At 31.8% G+C, this 23,453-nt stretch overlaps 2 protein-coding genes across 2 annotated transcripts; both read right to left on the reverse strand.

Annotated features, from left to right (window-relative positions):
• Window positions 1-426: 426 nt before the first annotated feature.
• Window positions 427-1,955, reverse strand: LOC119771096. Its single transcript, XM_038266484.1, has 2 exons — window positions 1,836-1,955; window positions 427-1,773 (listed from the first exon to the last, which is right to left on the reverse strand). The coding sequence occupies exons 1-2, from the start codon at window positions 1,890-1,892 to the stop codon at window positions 427-429; spliced, it is 1,404 nt and encodes a 467-aa protein (XP_038122412.1). The 5' UTR covers window positions 1,893-1,955.
• A 4,871-nt stretch (window positions 1,956-6,826) lies between these two features.
• LOC6044376 (surfeit locus protein 4 homolog) lies at window positions 6,827-22,815 on the reverse strand. Its single transcript, XM_038248118.1, has 4 exons — window positions 22,594-22,815; window positions 22,270-22,406; window positions 15,676-15,939; window positions 6,827-8,149 (listed from the first exon to the last, which is right to left on the reverse strand). Exons 2-4 carry the CDS (start codon window positions 22,318-22,320, stop codon window positions 7,652-7,654), a joined length of 813 nt encoding a protein of 270 aa, XP_038104046.1. The 5' UTR covers window positions 22,321-22,406; window positions 22,594-22,815; the 3' UTR covers window positions 6,827-7,651.
• Between the last annotated feature and the right edge of the window lie 638 nt (window positions 22,816-23,453).

A 23,453-nucleotide genomic window follows, 5' to 3' on the forward strand; every position in this document is an offset into this window, starting at 1 on the left:
CGTTCTCCAATTCGCGCGTCCCACCAGCCTTTCGAGGCCCGGAACGCCGGATCCCGTGTTGGAGCTTCCAGCTACTGCGCCATCCGCGCGACTTCCGGAACCGTCTGACATTTTTAAACTTTTTAAAGTGATAGGCCCATAACCTATCGCGAGTACGCTTTAAAGTAGGCGTTTATTGTACGATAGTTAGATTAGTAATAAATCAAAGCGAGAGCTCGCATTCATGGCATGCTTCGTTACTTCCAATTCAACAATAACTCTGAAAATTTAACAATTTTATTAGTAACTTTTATGCTCAAATTAATGTAATTCAATGGTTTAACTTAGATTTTTATAGTCCGTTTTCTAAAAAAAGAATCATAGCAATTAAACGATCTCAACTTTTGAGAAAAACAACCAAATGTAATCGACCTTCAGAACTAATCACTAAACACCGACCACCTGAACTCGCGCCCCATTGATCACCAGCTCCGTCTGGGTGGCGTTCCAAGCCGGCAGGACGTACGCCGCCGGTGGAATTCCGCTCGCACGCACCGTCTCCGACTCGATGGTCAACTTGCGCAGCGATGGCTTCTTGAGAATCGGTCCAAACAGGCGAAAATCCGGCGTTGTCAGGACGCACCCGACCAGCGTGAGATCGCGCAACTTGCAGAGATTGCGACCGATCTGGGCGAGGACTTGCTGCAGGGTGGCTTCGTCCGGACCGGCCGGGAGGGCCAGTTCCTCCAGGTCGTCGAGGATCGAGCAGAGGTTGTGCAGATTGTTGCTGGTCCAGCCGTCGGCGTAGGAGCGCGCCCGGAAGACGCGCAAACAGGGGAACATCAGGGCAAGCCGGTCGATGTCCACGTGGAGGGCCTGGTCAATGTCTATGGTGGAGACCATGTGGATCGGGTTGAACAGGTCCATCATTTCGGTGTCGGTGAAGACGGCGAGCGCGTCCGTGCGGAAGATCTGCAGACAGGGCAGGTCGCGAAGGTGACCGAGATCACACTCCTGGCAGTTGACCAGCTCCAGCTCCTGGATCCGAACGTGGCTGGAGGACACCGCCGATTGGCAGTAACAGTTGTTGATGCCAACCGTCAACTTGCGGAGATTTTGAAGACGTTTGCACAGCAAGTGGATGTCATTTCCGGCCTGTTGGTCGTCCTGCTCCAACGTGGCCCCCGTCACCAACAGCTTGCACGTCCTCAGCTTGGACAGGTCAAAATCGGCGAAGGTCAACCCGGTCAGCATCGGTCCCAGCTCGACCGTGACCTCCAGCGAGACCACGTTCGGAGACACCTTCTCCAACAGGTCAATCATCCGTGTATCATTGACGACCAAGCTCAACTCCCTAATCCGAGGCAACGACGGCAAACGCTCCAACTCCTCCTGAAACACCTCTCCCGTTGCCCAAACGCTCCGAACATCCCCACTAACCTGCCAGCGCAACTCCACAATCTTGGGAAAGTTTCGCAGCACACGGAGCAGCAGCTCCGCAAACCACGGCGCCGTCCAGGTCATCGCAAGACTTGTGGCCTCCGAGGCAAGCAGTTCCAGCTGGCATTTGACGGCGTCGTCGTCGTCGTGACGCTTCGCCGGAACCGGAAGTCCGCAGCGGGACAGGTCAACGTGGCGGTACGTGCGGTCCCCGCACAGCCCTTCCGACTGGGCCGGACGGAACACGAGCTGGTCCGAGCAGGCGCGGAAGACGAGCCGGTTCCAGCGGTGGGACACCGTGGACAGGGGGAGAATGTCGGGGAATTTGAAGTGCCGGAAGACGGACTCGAGGACCTTTGGTGGTGGGTGAAGGACAATTCTAGATGGGAGTCGTAGGGTTGGTTGGGAGAACTTACCTGGTCCGGGAATCCGTCGAAAGACGCGGCAGAAACGGTTTCGGTGGCCACCTGCATCGTTGATCGGTTTAATATTTCTTTTCGAAGAACTAAAAATATTTTTGGCGGCAAAATCGAGACGCTTCGGAATCTGCACTGTTATGCGAAACTAGTTATTTTCAGGAAGAATTTGCTTTGCACTCTCATTTAAAAATAATAAATGTGTCAGTTCAATAAACCCATGCTTTTTAAATCTGGATTTTACGCAAATTTTAGAGTAAAATATTATCCACCGAAACACTCTAGAGAGCCTCAAATACTCCTGATATTATTGTTTACAGCGATAAAGTTTATTTTACTGAGTACAATGACCCTTTGTACGACCACAAAGAGTTTAAAAAGGTATTGCCTTCCTCACCTCAATGAGGATTGAGGAAAGGCTATCGAGAAATTAAAAGTGCAACATGGAGTTAAACTTTCTCTCAAGCTACCGGGGGGATGGCAACCCTATTCCGACCAAAGCAAACTGACAACAGTCGACATTAGCATTAGCACGGTTGTCAAATGAGAGCCCACAACAAAAGCACTAGCTGTCAAATGGTAGCCCATAACAAATCATTGTTTGGGTTTATGATTTTCAAATTTCCCGCAATTCAAACGATAAATACCTGAAAAAACACGTGAATTGTGTTGCTGATGGCAAAATCTATCATATCCTTGGAGATTCCATCCCAATATTGGCTGAAAATTCATATCGAAAAAAGTGATTTTTCTGTTTACCTTTTTTTTGCTTTTTTTCTTTAGGTCGATCAAACAGTGTGCCCGTACACGGTGAATCGGTATTACACATTTTTCAGTTTGGTTTTACACATTTGCATGGGACTTTTGAGTTTAACCAGGATAACACACTTCGTGTTACCAAAGTACTATGAATAATACTGATTCTGAGTGTTTGTTATCTGAACTTCCAAGATGGCAGCTTCTTCGCTACCCCCTGCAAGCTACTGTGAAGTTTATCATGACAGTTGCGAAAGTTTAACTCCATGTTATGCACTGATAATCAACATTACACACTGTTCAGTTCACTTTTACACACTTGTATGGGATTTTTCAGTTCAAGTATGATTACACGAAAGTGTGTAATCATACTTGAACTGAAAAATCCCATACAAGTGTGTAAAAGTGAACTGAAAAAAGTGTAATGATGTTTACCAGTGTGGCCTATCTACAATCACTTAGCTTAGAACATCTAAGTAAAGTAGTTACTTAGGAAAGTCTGCAACTTACGTTCGTCATCCACAATCAACTTAGAAAACTTGCTGGGCTGATATACGTTGCTATGCAGTTGTTTGTTTACCTTTGATATGGAAACGTCAACTTACCGTAGATTTTGAAATTTTCCAAACCAAACGTCAGTTTCTAATTTGATTACTTTTCCATTGTAGAAACTCAAATTCATTTCCATTGATTCAAATTCCTAAGCTAAGTGAAATTTTCTAAGCTAAGTGATTGTAGATAGGCCATTACCGGCTCATATCTCTCTTTTTAATTTCTCGATAAAATCACTCGAAAAATGAACTTCTTTATTCGACCTCGTAGACCCATCTTCACGTATACCTATCGACTCGGAATCAAATTCTGAACAAATGTCTGTGCGTGTGTCTGGATGTGAGTCCGTGCACCCAAAAATATGCACACGATTATCTTCGGACTGGCTTAACCGATTTGGACCGTGTTGGTCTCATTCGATCCGTCTTAGGGTCCCACAAGACCCTAATTAATAATATGAAGTTTAGTAAAGTACTTCAAAAGTTATGCTAAAAACGATTTTAGCTAAACTTCTGAAGATTGTAAAAGGGTGTTTTTTTGTAAGAAACCCCGCCATGATACATATTGTTAGTAAGGTATTTGAAAGACCTTTTCAATGCATTCAAAAAAATGAAGATCTGACAACCCCACCAAAAGTTATACACTTGTTTGAGGCCGGATCTCAAATATTTTGATGAAAAAGTTGTCCGGATCTATCATTCGACCAGATATTTTGATAAAAATAAGTGTTATTTTTATACTTTTTTGAGGCTGTGTAGTGTTTTCACTTTTATGAATGCGAGGAAGGCACCAACCACCTAAAGGTGGATTAAGTAACGATTTAAATCAATTTTGGAAAATTTATCTCGCGGTCCTTCTAGTCAGAAAAGGTCCTGCTTGACAGTTCGTTCCAAGGGTACAATAGTTGATCCATCGAAAAAAAGTTGTCTTGTCATTTTTTTTGCTTTAAAATAAAAAAAAAGTGATTAGAAATGGTTTTTAATCGTGTTTTTTACCGTTGTACATAAAAATTGACATAGGGCTTTACACTCAAACACCGATGGTTTGACACCAACTGTTGTCAAACGAACGGGGTCACTTTTTAGTTTGACACCCCTTTTACACGGAGTTCACATATACTATTAAACGTTTGTTTTGATAGTACGCGTGAGCGCCGTGTAAAAAGTGACAGTTCGTCACTTTTTAGTTTGACTTTGACCAACCAACGGGGTACAAACTAAAAAAGTGTCAAACGAAAAAGTGACCCCGTTCGTGTAGTACCAATTATGCCAAAAGTCCCAGATTGTTTTTCAACGAGTTATGCCAAGCGTCCATTACGTCCAAATGTCCTTCTGTGTCACCCCCAATTGGGTCCTAAAATGAAGCTTAGATTGCTGATATTATCGAGAAATTAAAAAGAGAGATGTGAGCCGGTAACATGGAGTGAAATTTTCGCAGCTGTCATGGAAAACTTCACAGCAACTTGACAGAAAATTTACCTCCATGTTGCACTTTTAATTCCTCGATTGTTTACAGCGATAAAGCTTATTTTTCTGAGTAAAATGACCCTTTGTACCACCACAAAGAGTTTAAAATTGATTTTTAAATCAATTTTCAGCTCGTTCCAAGGGGACCATAGTTGATCCATCGAAAACATGTTGTCTTGCCAATTTTTTTTTGCATTAAATAGAAAAAAGTGACTAGAGATGGTTTTTAATCGTGTTTGTTACTATTGTACATAAAAATTTACATAGGGCTTTAGTACCCAATTGCGTTACGTAATAAAAGAACGCTCCTCAACGCTACATACCATTTTGGAAGCTGTCCATTCAAAAATGGTAGGGTATTTTAACCATTAGTGGACCCCCTAGTAGAGCCGAAGCACATTTTTCACAAATTTTCAATATTTTAAGCACTTTTTCATAACCCTTTGTACAAAACATTGAAATCTGAAGTCTTTTGAACAATTTTGACTATTTGTTTCATCAGTTATTTGTTTTTGAGCATAAAAATAGCCATTTGAAAAAAAAGTTTTTTTGCCTTGTTATGGACCCCCTTTTCCTATAGTGGACCCGGGTCCATAATCCGATTGTGGACCCGGGTCCACTATAGGCAAACTGTTATTTTTATACCAAATTTAACCCATATTTGATGTTTTGATGCATGGTGTAGGTCTAATGATAGATATAATGAATAAAAGATGGAATTTGCTCATTTTTCATTATAAACAAATATGTTTTGTTAACAAATTTGGCTTTAAACAACAAAAAACCTAACAGACATTTAAAAACATTTATTTCCGAAAAAGATCAGAGAAAACGTTTCAAAAACCACTATAAACATAAAAATAATTAAAAAAAGTAATCTTGATGCAAATTTTTTTATATTAATTACATAAATGGTTGAACGAAACTTAATAATAGATTTGTTTACAGTTGCTGATAAAATCACGCGTGTTTATTTAAAAAAAATGTGTTGTTATTGATTTATTATTATAAAATATCATTTCAAACTGCATTTATGATGCTTCAGTTAAGTACAATCAACTATAGTTTTGATTAATTATAAATTTTTACGGCTTCAGCATTTTTGGTACTTTTAACATGAAAACAGCTATATTTATACTCATAATTGAAAAAATATGCGTTTAGGTTGATAACAACAAGCATTTATTGTATGTTTTAGAGAAACTTTTGCTTGAATACACAATTTTCTTCATTTTTGAAGGTTAAATTAACAGGGGTCCACTTTTGGTTAAGTTTGGATTTCGTTGTCCTATATTGGACCCCCCTAATTTTTGCTCGAAAATGGCAGTTCTTCGCTTTATTTTAGTAAAGATCCTTAAACTTACATTATTTCGACTTGCTGAAGTTAAATAATCAGTCAAAAAATGATTGGATGGTTAATTCAATCATAAAATATAAATGCAGTTTTGTTGTGAAAATGCTAGTGGCCATGGCTGATTTCAGATGTCGAACTCAAAACACTTATTTTGGCGAAAAGGGCAATTCAATGTCAGTCAACATTGTTTTAAATGATGCTGAACATGCCAAATAAAAGATTTGTAGACAACAACACGCTTGAAATTGTGATTTTATTGAATTTTTCATCAAAAACCCTTCAGAGGGTCCACTATAGGAAAGGGGTCCACTAATGGGTAACGTACCCTACGTAAATATTCGAAAATCTGTATCTTTTAAAACTATCTGATCGGTTTGGTGTCTTCGGCAAACTTGTAAGTACACTCAACCCCCTGTGGTTGGTCACTTTTTCGTTTAACACTTTTTTAGTTTGTACCGCGTTAGTTTGAGAAAGGAAAACTAACGAGTGACGAACTGTCATTTTTTACACGGAACTCACACTTACTATCAAACCAATCGTTCAGTAGTGAGTGTGGGCTCTGTGTAAAGGTGGTGTCAAACTAAAAACTGCAACAATCGGTGTCAAACCATTGGGGTTTGAGTGTATTTTCAATGCTACAAAACGAAACTTTTGTTAAATTTTCAAAATAATTTAGAAAATTTCAAATCAGGCATCATTTAAAAAAAAATATTTTTTAATTTCATACTAACACATTTTTTATTTTAATCGGATTTTTTTTATTATTTTTAAATAAGCAAATAAATTAAGAATTAACTTACCATCCGTAACAAACCCTTGTCGTTTTCGCTCCACCAAGAATTTCAAAGAAAAACCAACCAAACTTTCGTGTCTTTAGTAAATATAATGTATATTTTTGTTGTTGCTTGCAATAATGGATTTTACGTTCCTTTTTGTTTCCCCACCCTTTCTTTTATTATTCTTCACAGTTACACAAAAAGTAAGTTTTTTTTTCCGACCACGCTCGTTTGGCACAAACATCCACAATTAATTCTTCTTGCAAAACGAAAGTAAAGAAAAGAAAATGCAAATTGTTAAAAATCTAATCAGTTTCTGGGTTATTTTTATTAAGTTTAACATGCTTTTCCTTCTTTTTTTTTTGTTTTGCTTGTGTCTGTCTCTGTGTTACTTAATCTTGATTCACCTGTTTTGATAACAATATTTAATTTTTTTGCTGCGTCCGAATTTTGTAGCTTCTTCTGTTTTTTAACATGCATTTCTTGACGAATTGTTTTTTTTTTAATAATTCTAATTTAACAGCGAAAAACTAAGGAAAACGAAACAAATATATATATATTGGGAAATTCGTCTGGAAGTGTGTTTGTTTGCTGCTTGGGAGTGTGTCTTCTACGCGCTTGTCTGTGTGAGCTTGAACCATTATCACATTCCTTCCTCTTCTTTTTTGTTTTGCCTATTTGATAGTGTGTGAACTTGTGTGTTTCTGGTTTGCTGGTGAGTCCGGGTTTAAATTCTAAGTTTTTCTTCTTCTTCCCTAAGTGAATGTTCGTTTTTTTTTCGTCTGAATCGACCGGTGGCGAATCCTTTGAGGTCGCCCCACGCCGTCACGTCACAAGAAGGTAGAAAATAAAGGTAAAAAACTATTCCTCCTCCGTCATAAAAAAAAAAACAAAAGTTGTTAAAGTCCCCATTTACCACTTCTTCTTGTGCTCATCCATCGACACCCCGCCCGGCCCCAGCGACACGATCATCAGCAGGCCCCCGATCACCGACAGCGTCTGGAAGAAGTCGTACTTCAAAAAGTCACGCAGCGGCTTGTACGCCGGAATGGTCCACCAGGCGTTGTGGTACAGGTTTAGCACCGTCAGCAGCGCGACCAAAATCAGTGCCGACAGCTTCGTCTTGTAGCCGACCGTAACGAGCACCATCAAAATGGACCCCAGGATGTCCTGCAGGATCTGGAGGAAGCTCAGCTCGAACCGGATCAGGGTGATGAACATGAAGGCGAGCAGGATGCGACCGGCCAGCTGCATAAAGTTCTTGGGTTTGTTTTCGCCCAGGGAGGGCACGCCGGCGAAGAGGCTGCGCGCTTCGCCGCGGGACTCGGCGAGGACGAGCAGGAGGGCGCCGATGAGGGCCAGGTTGCGCAGCAGGAACTGGATGTCCCACAGGATGGAGTAGGCGATGGTCTGGGGGAAGGGAGAGAGCAGATTTTAATTGTTATTATTGTTATTGTTATTATTAAATCTAACTTCTCCAAATCTCTAAATTTCAGAATACCAGGTTTTAAAAATTATATACGAGAATAGGTTTGAGGATACCGTGGAGATTTTCCCTTATCCCCTTAAAAAAGTGGAGCACCAACAGTGTTATTCAATACTTCCCATCTTCCAAATCCCCTTTCCTTTTCCCTGGTGCGCGGTGGAGATGAGAGCGACCGACACTGTACAACGGTCATGGTGGTGGTGGAATTGATTATAGAACCCAAGTATCGATTTCTAGGCAACTGGGGCTTTGACAATCATCACATCACATGACGAAATCCAGTCTGCAATCCGCCAAAATCACCGTCTCTTAGCGCAGCGAAGCGAATAAGTTTGTTTTTTTTTTAATTTAATCTTTTTAGCAAGGTTGTTAAGGGACCATCCATAAACCACGTGGACACTTTTTTGGAAATCTCAACCCCCCCCCCCCCCTTCGTGGACAATTGTTCATACAACAAAAAAATCTTTTTTGTATGGAGCGTGGACAATCGCTTACCCCCTCCCCCCAAAGTGTCCACGTGGTTTATGGATGGTCCCTAATCGATAAAATTATCGTCGATAATATTATCGTCTGACGATAACGATAATAGTTAACGGGACGATAACGATAATCTGTCGTTATCGTTATTTCGATAATTCTATCGTCGATAATCTTATCGCCGATAATGGACGTCTACTTGATGATTATTGTATTCGATCGTAATATTTCGATCGTAATTTCTCGACTAACGATCGAGATTTTTCGATCGTAATTTGTCGATGGTGAGTCGTAATTTGTCGCATCTACATACCATCGACAAATTACGACCGACGATCGAGAAAACCTCGATATGGTTTGGAAGCTCGTATTTAAAACTTTTAAATAATCACAATTTTAAAATTTCAAAAAATTCAAACATTTCAAAAATTTTAAAGATTTCAAAAATATAAAAAATTAAACATTTAGAAATTATAAAAAAATTAAAAAATCTAAAAAATTTAAAAAAATTAAATAATTTAAAAAATTAAAAAACTTTAAAAAATTATAAAAATTAAGAAATTTAAAAAATTAAAAAAAAATTAAAAATTTATTTTTTTTTAAAATATAAAAAAATTAAAAAATATCAAAAAATAAATACAATAAAAAAAAATTAAAAAATTGAAAAAATTAAAAACATTAAAAAAACTAAAAAAATTAAAAACTTAAAAAAATTGAAAAAAAATTAAAAGGTTTAATTTTTTTAAAAAATTTAAAAAATGTAAAAAATTATAAAAAAAATTTAAAAAAAATTAAAAATTTGAAAAAAATAACGATTAAAAAAATTAAAAAATTAAAAAAAAATATAACAAAAATTTCAAAAAGTTCATAAAAATCATTTTTAAAAAACATCCAAGATTTTTTAAAATTTTATTTTTTTTTTAATTTTTGAATTTCTAAAATTTTAGAATTTTTGAAATTTCTAAAATTTTCAAAATTTTTGAATTTTTTAAAATTTTTAAATTTTTAAAAATTTTTAAATTTTTAAAAATTTCTAGGATTATTGAATTTTTATATTTGTTGGATTTTTTAAAATTTTAAATTATTTTTAAATTTTGTAGGGGACAAGAGGACAGCCACTTCTAAATTTTTGAATTTTTTAAAAATTTGAATTTTTTATAATTATTTTTTTTAATTTTAAATTTTTTAAAATTTTTATAATTTTTAAAATTCAAACATTTCAAAAATTTTAAAGATTTCAAAAATATAAAAAATTAAACATTTAGAAAATATAAAAAAATCTAAAAAAATTAAAAAAATTAAATAATTTAAAAAATTATAGAACTTTAAAAAATTATAAAACTTTAAAAAATTATAAAAAATTAAAAAATTATAAAAACTAAAAAATAAAAAAAATTAAAAAAAAATTAAAAATTATTTTTTTTTAAAAATATAAAAAATTAAAAAAATATCAAAAAATAAAAACAATCAAAAAAAATTAAAAAATTGAAAAAATTAAAAACATTAAAAAAACTAAAAAAAATTAAAAACTTAAAAAAATTGAAAAAAAATTAAAAGGTTTATTTTTTTTTTAAATTTAAAAAATGTAAAATATTATAAAAAAAAAATTAAAAAAAAATCAAAAAAATTAAAAATTTGAAAAAATAACGATTAAAAAAATTAAAAAATTTAAAAAAATATAACAAAAATTTCAAAAAGTTCATAAAAATCATTTTTAAAAAACATGCAAGATTTTTTTAAATTTTTATTTTTTTTTTAATTTTTGAATTTCTAAAATTTTAGAATTTTTGAAATTTCTAAAATTTTCAAAATTTTTGAATTTTTTTAAATTTTTAAATTTTTAAAAATTTCTAGGATTATTGAATTTTTATATTTGTTGGATTTTTGAAAATTTTAAATTATTTTTTAAATTTTGTAGGGGACAAGAGGACAGCCACTTCTAAATTTTTGATTTTTTTTATTTTTTTTTTTAATTTTAAATTTTTTGAAATTTTTATAATTTTTGAAATTTTTAAAACTTTTAAAATTTTTATTTTTTTAAAAAATTTGGAAATTTTTGAATTATTTTTAAATTTTTAAAATTTTTAAATCTTTGAAATTTTTAAAATCTTCCTAATATCGATTAATTTAACCGTATCATGTTAAATTTTCTATGCTTTCACTAAGATTATATTTTTTGAAAATCTAGTAAGTTTCGAAGGTAAAATATGTACTCAAAATTGTTCAAAAAATACCCTTTTTCGAAAATACTCAAATTTTCATATTTTGCAATATGGGTATCAAACGAAGCGAAATTTTGTATGATTTTTCACATTATTAGAGTTTTTTTTAATACTAAAATAATCACAAATGACTGTTTTTTTTTGGAAAGTAGTCAAATTTTCATTATTTACTATATGGGTATCAAACGAAAATACTAAAAAATTTCAAAATATGCAATATGGGTATCAAACGAAGCAAAAACGTATATGCTTTTTCACTTTATTAGAGTTTGTTTTTCTTTAATTCAAAAAAATTCACAAGATACCGTATTTTTTTAAATACTCAAATTTTCAAAACCGAAATTTTGCATGCTTCCTACATATATTTAAATTCTGGAGTTTTTTTTGAAAAGGTCCAATAAACCAAATTTCCAGTTTTCGCTTTTTGAGTGTTTTTGAAACCGCCTTGAATCAGGGGTATTAAAAACACCCAAAAAGCTAAATCTGAAAATTTGGTTTATTGGACCTTTTCAACAAAAAAAAAACTCCAGAATGGTAAATGCTTCATACAAAATGTTGCGTCGTCATTGCGAATTTGAAAAATTGAGTATTTTCGAAAGAATTCGAAAGAATTTTGTGGAAACTTAAATGTTTTACAAAAAAAAAAACACTTATAAAGTGAAAAAATTTGACCAAATTTAGCTTTGTTTGATACCCATATTGCATATTTTAAAAAATTGTACTTTCGAAAAAATACGGTATTTAGGTATTTTAGGTATTTTTTATTTAAAAAACTCAATAAATGTGAAAAAGCAAACTAAATTCCGCTTCGTGTGATACCCATATTGCATATTTAGAAAATTTGAGTATTTTCGAAAAATACTATAATTTGTGAAAAATTTAGTTCTTTGCTAAAAAAAACTATTAAAGTGAAAAGCATGCAAAATTTCGCTTAGTTTGATACCCATATTGCAAAATATGAAAATTTGAGTACATTCGAAAAAGACGATATATTGTGAACAGTACAAATTTTACTTTGAGACTAATTAGATTTTCAAAAAAATATATTCTTAGTGAAAGCATAGAAAATTTAACGTGATATGGTTAAATTAAACGATTTTTGAAAGATTTTAAAAATGAGTTATCGTACATTATCGGGCGATAGAATTATCGAAATAACGATAACTATCGTTATCGAGCCTCGATAATTTTATCGTTTACAACCTTATTTAGGATTAATTCGGAATTTTCAAAAACGATCTCTTCTAAAAAAATCTTATGTTTAGAAGATATTGAATATTTTGATTATTTTTTTGTTTGTTTTTTTTTCAAACTTGCCACATCTTTATAAAAAAAAATTAAAAATATGTTAAGATTTTTTTAAATTTCATGTCGCAGATTTTTGATTTAAAATATTTTAATAAAAAAATAAATATTTTAATAAAAATTTTAACTTTTGATATTTTTGAGTTAAAAATTTTTTAGGTGCTTTGATTTTTTTTAATTTTAAAACTTTCAAGCATTAGAATTATTGGTCTGTTTATTTTTTTAAATTTAATTTTTATTTGGCAAAGTTAATATTTTTTTAAGATTGTTAATTTTATTATTTTTTATAACAGGGACGTCGTTCTCTTTACTAAAATTCTTTTTTTTTTCTGTAATTTTAAATTCGAGTTTAAATTTTGAATTGTTTTAACCAGCTATGTTTTATTGTGATCAATTCTCTACGAAATCGGCCTTATTTTTATTTTTTTGTATTTTTTAAACCGGCTGAAACTTTTTTGGTTGTCATTTTACATCGATTTTAGGTTTTTTTGTTTCGAAAACTTTTATTAGTATCACAATTTTGATGTATTGTTTTTTTTATGAATTTTTAAAGTGGATTTTTTTTATAAATGAACTTTCCTCATTTCAATAATTCTCGTTTTAATTTTTTTTAAGAATTCCATGTCATTGTCTGTTTTATGATTTTTATTTAATATTTTAATAGTTTTTATATTTTATTCCTTGATTTTTATTTTTCTATAAAGTTTGCCACATTTGTTTAAGATTTAGAAGTGTCAATTTTGAGATTTGGTCTGAAGCATAACAAATTTTAAACTCAAGAACCTTTTTTGAATTTTATTTTTCAGGTATTTTAAAATCGTATCAATTTTTTATATCCTGTTTTTTAAATTTTCGATTTGCTAAAACAAACGCCGTTTATTTATTTTGAATCTTCAAATTCTTCACACAATGAGTTTTTTATTTACTTTTTTAATGAATTCATTAAAAAATACTCTTCGGGTAGTTGAAACTTCAGATAATCGAATCACGACAATAAAAAAAACCACCTAAACTACTCTAAAGTGATTTAGAATTTTAAAATCTATGATTGCGGTGAAATATGGAGAAGATTTTATTTTTTTAAATCAAAAATTTAAATTTAACTTGAATGGAGTCGCAGAAACCGAATGTTAAAAGTAATATATTTAAAAAAAGATTTTTTACGTGCTCATGATTCGATTATTTGAAGTCCCACATCCAAAGAACTTCAGAAAATCTAGTCTGGAAATTTTAAAAACAAATTTATTTTTTTAGATCACACAAAAAAATTAATTGTTCCAAACATCCGTGCATTGATTAAAAAACCATTCAAAATTTCTTAAAACTGTACTTATCATAAAATTGTCAAATTCTCCTTCATTATTAAATAATATGTCTTTTCACGAATTTCGTAAGCTTAAGGAGGTATTAGACTATGACAAATAAACAGACTCGCACTTTTTGACAGTTGCGTTTGGCTTTGTTAGCGAGTTTGGCAAACTGTCAACCACGAAAATGTGCGAGTTTGTTCGCTTGTTTGTCATAGACTAATACCTCCTTAAGTTTACGAAATTTAAAACAGGCAAAAAAAAACATGTGTATGATATAAATACAGTTTTGAGAAATTTCGAATGAACAAATTTGAACATTGAAGTTTTCGAATATTTCGAGCTGCTTATTTTTGTTATTTATTTTTATAATTGGGAGGTTAATTTTATGAAAAATACATTATGTTTTTTTATTATATATTTTTTTTATTTTGAACTGAATTTTTCACCCTGTTTAATTTCAAATTACTTGACCAAAAGCAAAAATGATATTTTTGTATGTATTCAGTTTCAGATAATTTTTGATGGCTGAAATTTAAATTTAAGTTTCCTTAAGTATTTTAATAAAAAAATCAACTTTCGATATTTTCGAGTTTGAAAATTTTTAGGTGCTTTTTAAAACATCAAAATTATTTTTTTAACACATATTTTTTTAGTTTCTGGATGTGATTTTAAGAATACAAGGCTTTTATATAACTTAGTATAATAGCACACAATTGAAATGTTTAACTTGTTATTCAAGCAAAACAATGAGAACAGTGTATCCTGCTCACTCTTAATGTAAACAACCACTGACGTGAGCAGGACTCTTTGGTTACACACTTGCATTGGCCCATTTGCAATGTTTTGCTTGAATGGTTCAGATTAGGATTTTTTTAGAACTTTATATTTTTGAATACTTAAATTTTCAAATTGTTTCTTGTTTTTTTTAGTTCTTTGATTTAAGGTGTGTTTTGATATGTTATGATTTTAATGTTTGAAAAATAAACTTTTTTTAAACAAACTTCGAGTTTTTTTTTTAATTTTCCAGTGTTTGAATTTGGGATTTTTCTAGGGTTTATGTATTGAAACTTTTGCATAAAATATTCAATAAAAAAAACCATGTAAAAATTTGGTTTGACAAAACAAATAGAAGTGTCTGTCCCCTTGGTCGACCAGACCTACCCCGTTCAGTTTACAGCTTACACGATTCTTTTCAAATGAACAAATTTTACCCAAATTCTTCTCCCACTGAATAATAAAAAGTGGGATTTCAGAACGTTTGCATCCATTCGAGAATTTTTTTTATCCACTATCGACAAATTACGTCTTATCATCGACCTATCCCTGTCCATACAAGTTTCCAAACAAATTTGACTGATGATCCTTTACGGTATTTAAACGGTATCTAGATAAGTGAAAATCGGTGTCTTGTGAACGTATTTTCTTGTCGATTTTTCTGCTTTGAGCAAATTTTAAGGAATTCAGAAAACAAAACATTGTGAAAAATAGAATTTTTTATTTGGTTTTAAACACAAAATTTGTTTTGTTGCGGAAGCAAAGATTACTAAGCAGTGTTGCATTTTTTTCAAATTATAATTGTTTAAACATTTAAAATCTAAAATATTGTTTACAAAAAAATAAGACTACTATTACAACTTAAAAATTTGAGAGCGTTGAATTGTTTTTTAACTCTTATAATTTAGAAATCTATTCAAAAATCAATGAGTTTAAGGATTTCAGAATTTGATAATTTAATATTTTATGAATTTGAGAATTAAATTTGAGTGATTAAAGAGTTTATAAAATAAACATGTTTTGAATTAAAGAACTTAACCAATTAACAATTTAAGAATTACAGAAATAAAGAAATTTAAGAATTTAGGAATTGAAGGGTTTAGGCATGAAGGAATTAATAATTTTAAGGATTACGAAGTAAGGAATTTCAGAATTTAGGAATCAACAAATTTAGAGAATTGAATTGAAGGTTTCAAAATAGTGAATTTGAATTAAAAAATTGTGATTAACTTTTTTTTAAAGTAAAGTTTCTATATACAAATAGTCGTTGAAAATATAAATATAACTATTACACAGTACCAACGAAAAAAAGTGAAAAAACTATTTTCAAATTATAAAAAAAATAAACAAAATAAAACTCACCTGCAACACCACGATGAAGAACAGTATCCCGCACGCGATCGACACCTTTAGCCGGGCCAGCACCATCACGCAGCCCCCAATTTGGCCGACCAGATTGACCAGCACGAACACCGTCGCCAGGAACTTGCCGCAGCCCCAGCTCATGTCCATGTACTCGCGCTGCTCGTTCCACTGGACCCACATCCGGATGCCATCCTCGAGGAAGGTCGCGATCAGGCAGAGCCGGGCGACGTGTGGCAGGACGTACTTACCCTTGCGGATCACCTGCAAAATTGATGGAGAAGAATTTGGGTTTAAGATTCTGCGGCAAACTTATGAGGGTAGGTCTGGCCGACCGAGGAGACAGACACTTCATTTTTTTTTGTCGAATCAAATTTTAACAAGGTTTTTTTTAATAATTTATGCAACATTTCTAAAATTAATTTACACTTTTATAAAAGTAGGTCAAAATTTCTGGCAACACTGCCCAGCCAAATATCGAAACTTGTCCAGAAAGTGATCCAATGGCTAGCAAAATCCGGTTTCTGCGCGAAGTTTTTTATGTTTGTTGATTTTCTGGTTTTTCGTTACTCAACACGAGCCCCAGCAGATACTACACATAGATAAACAGACGACGACGACACACACAACTGTTGTTAAGGTCAAATTTCGTCAAACAACACGATTTCAAGTTCCCTTATCAATGGGCTCTCTTTCAATGAGTTGACGCTTCTAATCGATGACGATGGCAAGAAAAAAAAAATGTTTCTGTTCGATTTGCCTCTAATCAGTTGTAAATTTATTCACCTGGCCTTGACGTGTGGTTAAGTATGCAAATCAGTTTTGAAGAGATTTCAGGTAAAGTATCAAAAAAGATTGCAAAATTTTTAAATATTTTTTTTTTTGCAATAAATTTGCAATTTGAAAAAAATATCGAAGCACTTTTTTCATGTTTGTCACAAAATGGTCAAATTACCCCAAACTAAATGTTTACTACTCGAAGGTGGTGATAAGCGCGAGATGATTTTTTGATTACGTGTTTCATTGCCGTTATTTGAGGCAATAAAAAGAAGAAAGGAAAAAAAACGCGTGCGAGCTGAGAGTAGCGAAGGTTAAACGTGGTGATACCTTATGCGTTTGAAGGGCAGTGTTGCCATTTTTCTAAATTACAATCTCGAGAAATGATTGTGAAAATTTACTGGCAAAAGAAATTTTGCACTTATTGTCGCTGAAAAAAATCATTACGAGTAACTAAAACGTCAGATTTTCCGAACCTTTCTTATCGAAATTTATCTTTTCTTATTGAATAAATTTAATGTTATCAATCTAATCTAATCAAATAATTCTAATCTTATCAATTCAATGATCTGATAATTCTTGTCAGTATGAACATTTGCAGTGTGCCAGTATTGCAATACAATGCTTCGATACACCACACACATGATAGTGGCCAGGCCCACTGCGGAAAGTTTACCGCAGAGAGAATTCGTTGCGCTGGGTTGGGTATGAGTATTTTACATTTACATGGTCTTATCTAAATGTAATTTTCATACAATAACCAGAAAATTAGTCCCAAAACTGCGGAGTCAACAAAAATCACTAGACAGTGTTGCCATTTTTCTTGAAATATTTTTTTTTGATTATCGAAAATAAACTAAAAAACGTTACTTAATCCACTTATAGGTGGTTGGTGCCTTCCTCACATATTTTTATCAAAATATCTGATCTTTCAAATACCTTTCTAACAATATATAGCAAAAACCACCCTCTTTTAAGATATTTCAAACTACAGCCAAATCGTTTTTTAAGCATAACTTTTGAAGTGCTTTTCTAAACTTCATAATATTAACTAGGGTCTTGTGGGACCCCAAGACGGATCAAATGAGACCAAAACGGTCCAAATCGGTTCAGCCAGTTCGGAGATAATCGTGTGCATATTTTTCGGTGCACGGACTTACAGACATTTGTTCAGAATTTGGTTCTGAGTCGATAGGTATACGCGAAGGTTCTAAAATGCTAAAATTCTAAAATTCCAAAATTCTTAAATTATAAAATTAAAAAATTCTAAAATTATAAAATTTTAAAATTCTAAAATTCTAAAATTCTAAAATCTAAAAATTCTAAAATTATAAAATTTTAAAATTCCAAAATTCTAAAACTCTAAAAATCCAAAAATTCTAAAATTCTAAAATTCTTAAATTCTTAAACTCTAAAATTCAAAATTCAAAAATTCAAAAATTCAGAAATTCCGAAATTCAAAAATTCAAAAATTCAAAAATTCAAAAATTCAAAAATTCAAAAATTCAAAAATTCAAAAATTCAAAAATTCAAAAATTCAAAAATTCAAAAAATTCCTAAATTCCAAAATTTTAAAAATTCTAAAATTCCAAAATTCCAAGATTTTAAAAATTCTAAAATTCTGAAATTCTAAAATGCTAAAATTCAAAAATTCCAAAATTCTGAAATTCTAAAATAATAAAATTTTAAAATTCCAAAATACTAAAATTCTAAAATTCTGAAATTCTAAAATTCTGAAATTCTAAAATTCTGAAATTCTAAAATTCTAAAATGCTAAAATTCTGAAATTCCAAAATTCTAAAATTCTGAAATTCTGAAATTCTGAAATTCTGAAATTCTAAAATTCTAAAATTCCAAAATTCTAAAATCTTCAAATTCTAAAATTCTAAAATTCTAAATTTTCTAAAATTCTAAAATGCTAAAATTCTAAAATTCTAAAATTCTAAAATTCTAAAATTCTTAAATTCTTAAATTCTAAAATTCTAAAATTCTAAAATTCTAAAATTCTAAAATTCTAAAATTCTAAAATTCTAAAATTCTTAAATTCTAAAATTCTAAAATTCCAAAATTCCAAAATTCTGAAATTCTAAAATGCTAAAATTTTAAAATTCCAAAATACTAAAATTCTAAAATTCTGAAATTCTAAAATTCTAAAATTCTAAAATTCTAAAATTCTAAAATTCTAAAATTCTAAAATTCTAAAGTTCTAAAATTCTAAAATTCTAAAATTCTAAAATTCTAAAATTCTAAAATTCTAAAATTCTAAAATGCTAAAATTCTGAAATTCCAAAATTCCAAAATTCTAAAATTCTGAAATTCTAAACTTCTAAAATTCCAAAATTCCAAAATTCTAAAATCTTCAAATTCTAAAATTCTAAAATTCTAAATTTTCTAAAATTCTAAAATGCTAAAATTCTAAAATGCTAAAATTCTAAAATGCTAAAATTCTAAAATTTTAAAATTCTAAAATTCTAAAATTCTAAATTTCTAAAATTCTAAAATTCTAAAATTCTTAAATTCTAAAATTCTAAATTTCTAAAATTCTAAAATTCTAAAATGCTAAATTCTAAAATTCTAAAATTTTAAAATTCTAAAATTCTTAAATTCTTAAATTCTTAAATTCTTAAATTCTAAAATTTTAAAATTCTAAAATTCCTAAAATTCTAAAATTCTAAAATTCAAAAATTCAAAAATTCTAAAATTGAGGTGAGGAAGGCAAAAAGGTTTTGTATTGAGCAATTCTAGCTCAAAACAGGAATTTTCTAGGTACTTTTTTCTCGACCCTCTTCGATTTCAATGAAATTTTGTAGAATACGCTTATATAAGCCATTTTTGTGTATATATAGTCAGTTTCATTCGATAATGACATTTGAAAAGTGCGCAAGTGTTTTAAATTTTTTTGTAATTCGGAATTTAAATATTTCTTCTTTTTTCGAAGCCGTTGTATCGTATCAAAAAGTGGTCAAAGACAAACTTGTAGGAAATTTAACGGGCTAAAACAAACACGCCACTTTTGTGAAATTTTCTGATTTTTAAGTTTAAAAGTCAAATTTGAAGGTGAGCCCACGATTTTTTTCGTTCAAAATGTTTGTGAAAATAGCCTAAGATTTTACAAAAATACTCACGAAAAATGTATTGAAAATTTTTACTTTTAGAGCAGTGTTCAAAAAAAAAAAAGTTTCAGTAAATAATTTTTGTATTTTTTTAGGTGAGTTGCTCCATCCTGCATTTTTCGTGAGTATTTTTGTAACATCTTAAGCTATTTGCACAAAATTTTTGAACGAAAAAAAATCGTGGGACCACCTTCAAATTTGACTTTTAAACTTAAAAATCAGAACATCTTTTTTCGGAAAGCCCGTCAAAATTCCTACAAGTTTGTATTTGACCACTTTTTGATACGATGCAACGGCTTCGAGATACAGAAATATTTAAATTACGAAATACAAAAATATTTAAAACATCTACGCCCTTCTCAAATGTCCTTATCGAGTGAAACTGGCTCCATATACATAAAAATGTCTTATATACACGTAGGATAAATTCCTCGAACCTTTTATGCATTTTTTATCAATATTTTTATTTATTTTTTAAGTCCTGGTGTAAATATTTCAATAGGAATTTTGAAAAACAACACTGAGAATTGGGCAACATTTTTCTAAGGTCAAGATTTTTCAAGATTTCGATAACTGGATGTTTCTTAGTTGGGCGCTCGATGACTGGGCTGTAGGCCAGCTAAATAAGCAAGGGGTCGGTGGATGCAAAAATCAATATCAACAAATAAAACAATTATTTTTAAATTTTTTATGAAATTTAGTGTTATATTAAAAGGAAAATTGAGGGCATGCTCTGGAAATATTTTTGAGATGCATTTTATTTTTTAAAGAACATATAATGCATCGATGTTCCCCTCGTCATTTTTTGATAAGCCCAGTTAGCGAGATGTCAAGCGAGTTTAAAATTTGAATGGATTTTAATAACAATAGAGTTTGAATTTAATAGAAAATCAGTTAACAAACAAATTAAAAATTTAATAACAGCATCTTTTCACAAAATACCGTTGTTTTTCAAATACTAAATTTTTTATGCTTCCAAATTTCAGTAAAGCAATTCTCTACAACATCGGCTGATTTTAGGCATTTTTTTATTTGGTTCAAATTATGGCCTTCCTTATGACTAAAGAAGCCATTTTTTGTCAATATTCTAAAATCTGCAGCTATTCAAAAGGAATTTTCTGAGTGAATTGGTGTCTTCGGCAAGCTTGAAGGGTATGATGAAGACGGAAAATATAAGTAAATGGGGTTTTTTGAAGAATTTTAATTTTTTTTTCGTCAAAAATTAAGTTTTTCAAACACGCTCTACGAAATCGGTATTTTTTTTAATTAATTTTAATTTTTATATTTTTTTTTATCCGGTTGAAAGGTATGCCCAAAGAAGTTATTTTGCATCATTAGTTTGTCGATATAATTTTCCATACAAATTTGGCAGCTGTCCATACAAAAATGATATATGAAAATTCCAAAATCTGTATCTTCTGAAGGAATTTGTTCATCGATTTGGTGTCTTCGGCAAAGTTGTAGGTATGGATAAGGACTACACTGAAAAACAAAATCATGCACGGATTTTTTTTTGTGATTTTTAATTTAACTTTTTGTCACTAAAACTTGATTTGCAAAAAAAACACTATTTTTATTTTTTTTTATTTTTTGATATGTTTTAGCGGATATCAAATGCCAACTTTTCAGAAATTTCCAGAATGGGCAAAAAATCTTTGACCCAGTTATGAATTTTTGAATCAATACTGATGTTTTCAAACATACGTCTTTTCCAAAATAAATATTTTGAATCAAGCCTAATATTTCAAAAAGGCCAAATAGTCGACGCAAATTTGGCTTGCATGTCTTTTTTGCATATGGGACATTTATGCGAACATGGCAAGTTAAGTGCTTATAGTTTTTGATAGGATTGTCAGATTTTCTTAAGCTTTAGATTGGTGTTGCCTATTTTCTAGGGTAAACTTTGAAAGTGTTTTTCAATAAAATTTTCTTAATTTTATGTATTCTTAACTATGCCGTTATATGTCGCAGGCTATGACTCTACGCATTTTTTTTACATATCATCACGTGAAAATGTGAAAACAAGCAAAAAATTTAAATAGGTGCTGTTAAAACCTGAAAAAATATAAAAGGTAAAAGAAGGAATCAGAATAAGCCTAATACTATCAGAAACAAACATAAATTAAACGAGATAAATGCATGAAAAAAAAAACTAAACAAGAAAAACATAAAACAAGACAAATATTTTTTTTTCGTAGAGCAAAAGTTGTTCAAAATGACCTCTTAAACATGAGAGGGTTATGAAGTTATTTTTTTCAGTGATTTTTTTTAGAATCGATGACAAAAGATAAAACTCTTCCGTAAGCCACTTAAAATTTCAATATCATCTTAAAAATAATGTTAGAAAAAACAGCTCCAGAGTTTTTTTTTTGTAAAGGTCCTATAAACATATGAAACACAATAGCTATAAGACCTTAAAAAAAACTCTTGAGCTATATTTTTAAATAAATTAAAAAAAAATAATTTTATATAAATTTAAAAAAATACAGAGATACGAAAACAATGAACTTTAAACCGATTTTGGGATTAACGTCAGTAGCTCAATATTAGCTAAACTGAATAAATTCTTCAAATTACTTTCAAAAAATAAATAAATTCGGCAGCACTGCCCTAGTTAAATCCATGTTTTGTCCCCACTGCAAGATTTTTCAATATTTTGTTGTTGTTGGTACCCAAGTCGTCATTCCGGGGTTCTCCCACTCACCTGGTCCGCGACATCCTCCGTCTTTTCCAGATACTGGTTCGGTATGTTCATGGTTCCAAGACTTTCTCCTCTTCCGTCTGTCGGCACGACCTTTCCCTTTCGTCACACCCGCGGAATCCTTCTCTCTCTTCGTGGGTCTGTGTGAGTGCGTTTTGTGTGTGTTTTTGGAGTCGTGTCCCAATCGCGTCAAGGCCCCACAGCCGCCGCCGACCGAAAAGGTAAAGAAAGTGAAAAAGAAGAGAGTTTCAAATGTTAGGAGTCGTCGTCCAACTTGCTTCCAGCGTGGCAGCACCAGTCCGTCTGGCGAAAACAACAAACACTCACCGTTCGCAAAATGAAACGACGACGGAGCAAACCCGGAATCGGTCCCCGCTTCGAGACGGTCACTTTCACTGACTCGCGACGGAACAACCACACGGGTACAGAGGATTATCTCTGTGCGGACACCACCAGACAGAATCTGGACTTTTGGGAGAGAGCGAAGGAGCTGTTTGGAACGAAGAGTTGACACTCGCGCGGCGACGACGGCCAGATCTGTTGATGTGTAATTATTGCAGTTTTACCGCAGTTTTTGGCAGGTGATGCGCGGAGAGCGACGATATCTGTCAATTTGACGTGTCGGTGCACGGTTGTTCGGAATTGCTCTGTTCGGAGACGGGTTTACTCACGATTGCGTCGAATCAGGTCAAATGGAATCAAATTCAGTTTTGAATTATTCTTGCTTTTAACTCATTAAGCCCACAGTAATTTGGAACCTCGGGGTTCCAAATGAATGTGGTCTTAATGCGAGAAAGGCACATTTTTTTTCTTTTCAACCAAACTAAAACAATGTAATGAAATAATTTTTAGAAAAACAATGTAAATAGGCCAATGCGAGTTTGTGCACAAAGAGTGGATTTTGCTCACGTAGGCGTGAGCAGGATACACTCATTGTTTACAAACTCGACTGACGACTGACAGCTGTCAAAACCACAAAATCACGTGCTCAAAAATCGACGAACAAAGGTGTCGAAAACATCAGTTTGACAACTTAGTTTTGACGTTTGAGTGCCTTTTAATTCGTACGTGAGCATTCGAATGACGTTTGAAGTAGCTAAATTCTATTTGACGGTGCACATCAACCAGAGCTTTTGCACCCAGATTTTTGTTACAGTCATTTTAGTGTCTTCGAAACTACGGGTACT

Source organism: Culex quinquefasciatus, chromosome 1 (assembly GCF_015732765.1).
Source record: "Culex quinquefasciatus strain JHB chromosome 1, VPISU_Cqui_1.0_pri_paternal, whole genome shotgun sequence".
Classification (NCBI taxonomy): domain Eukaryota; kingdom Metazoa; phylum Arthropoda; class Insecta; order Diptera; family Culicidae; genus Culex; species Culex quinquefasciatus.

Excerpts from the sequence above, each read along its gene's own strand:
- LOC119771096 (XM_038266484.1), bottom strand. The coding sequence starts at position 1,892 with ATGCAGGTGGCCACCGAAACCGTTTCTGCCGCGTCTTTCGACGGATTC. Across the intron at positions 1,774-1,835 it reads TCGACGGATTCCCGGACCAG|GTCCTCGAGTCCGTCTTCCG; the intron begins GTAAGTTCTCCC and ends CCACCACCAAAG.
- LOC6044376 (XM_038248118.1), bottom strand. The coding sequence starts at position 22,320 with ATGAACATACCGAACCAGTATCTGGAAAAGACGGAGGATGTCGCGGAC. Across the intron at positions 15,940-22,269 it reads CGGAGGATGTCGCGGACCAG|GTGATCCGCAAGGGTAAGTA; the intron begins GTGAGTGGGAGA and ends TCAATTTTGCAG. Across the intron at positions 8,150-15,675 it reads TCTTCATCGTGGTGTTGCAG|ACCATCGCCTACTCCATCCT; the intron begins GTGAGTTTTATT and ends CCCTTCCCCCAG.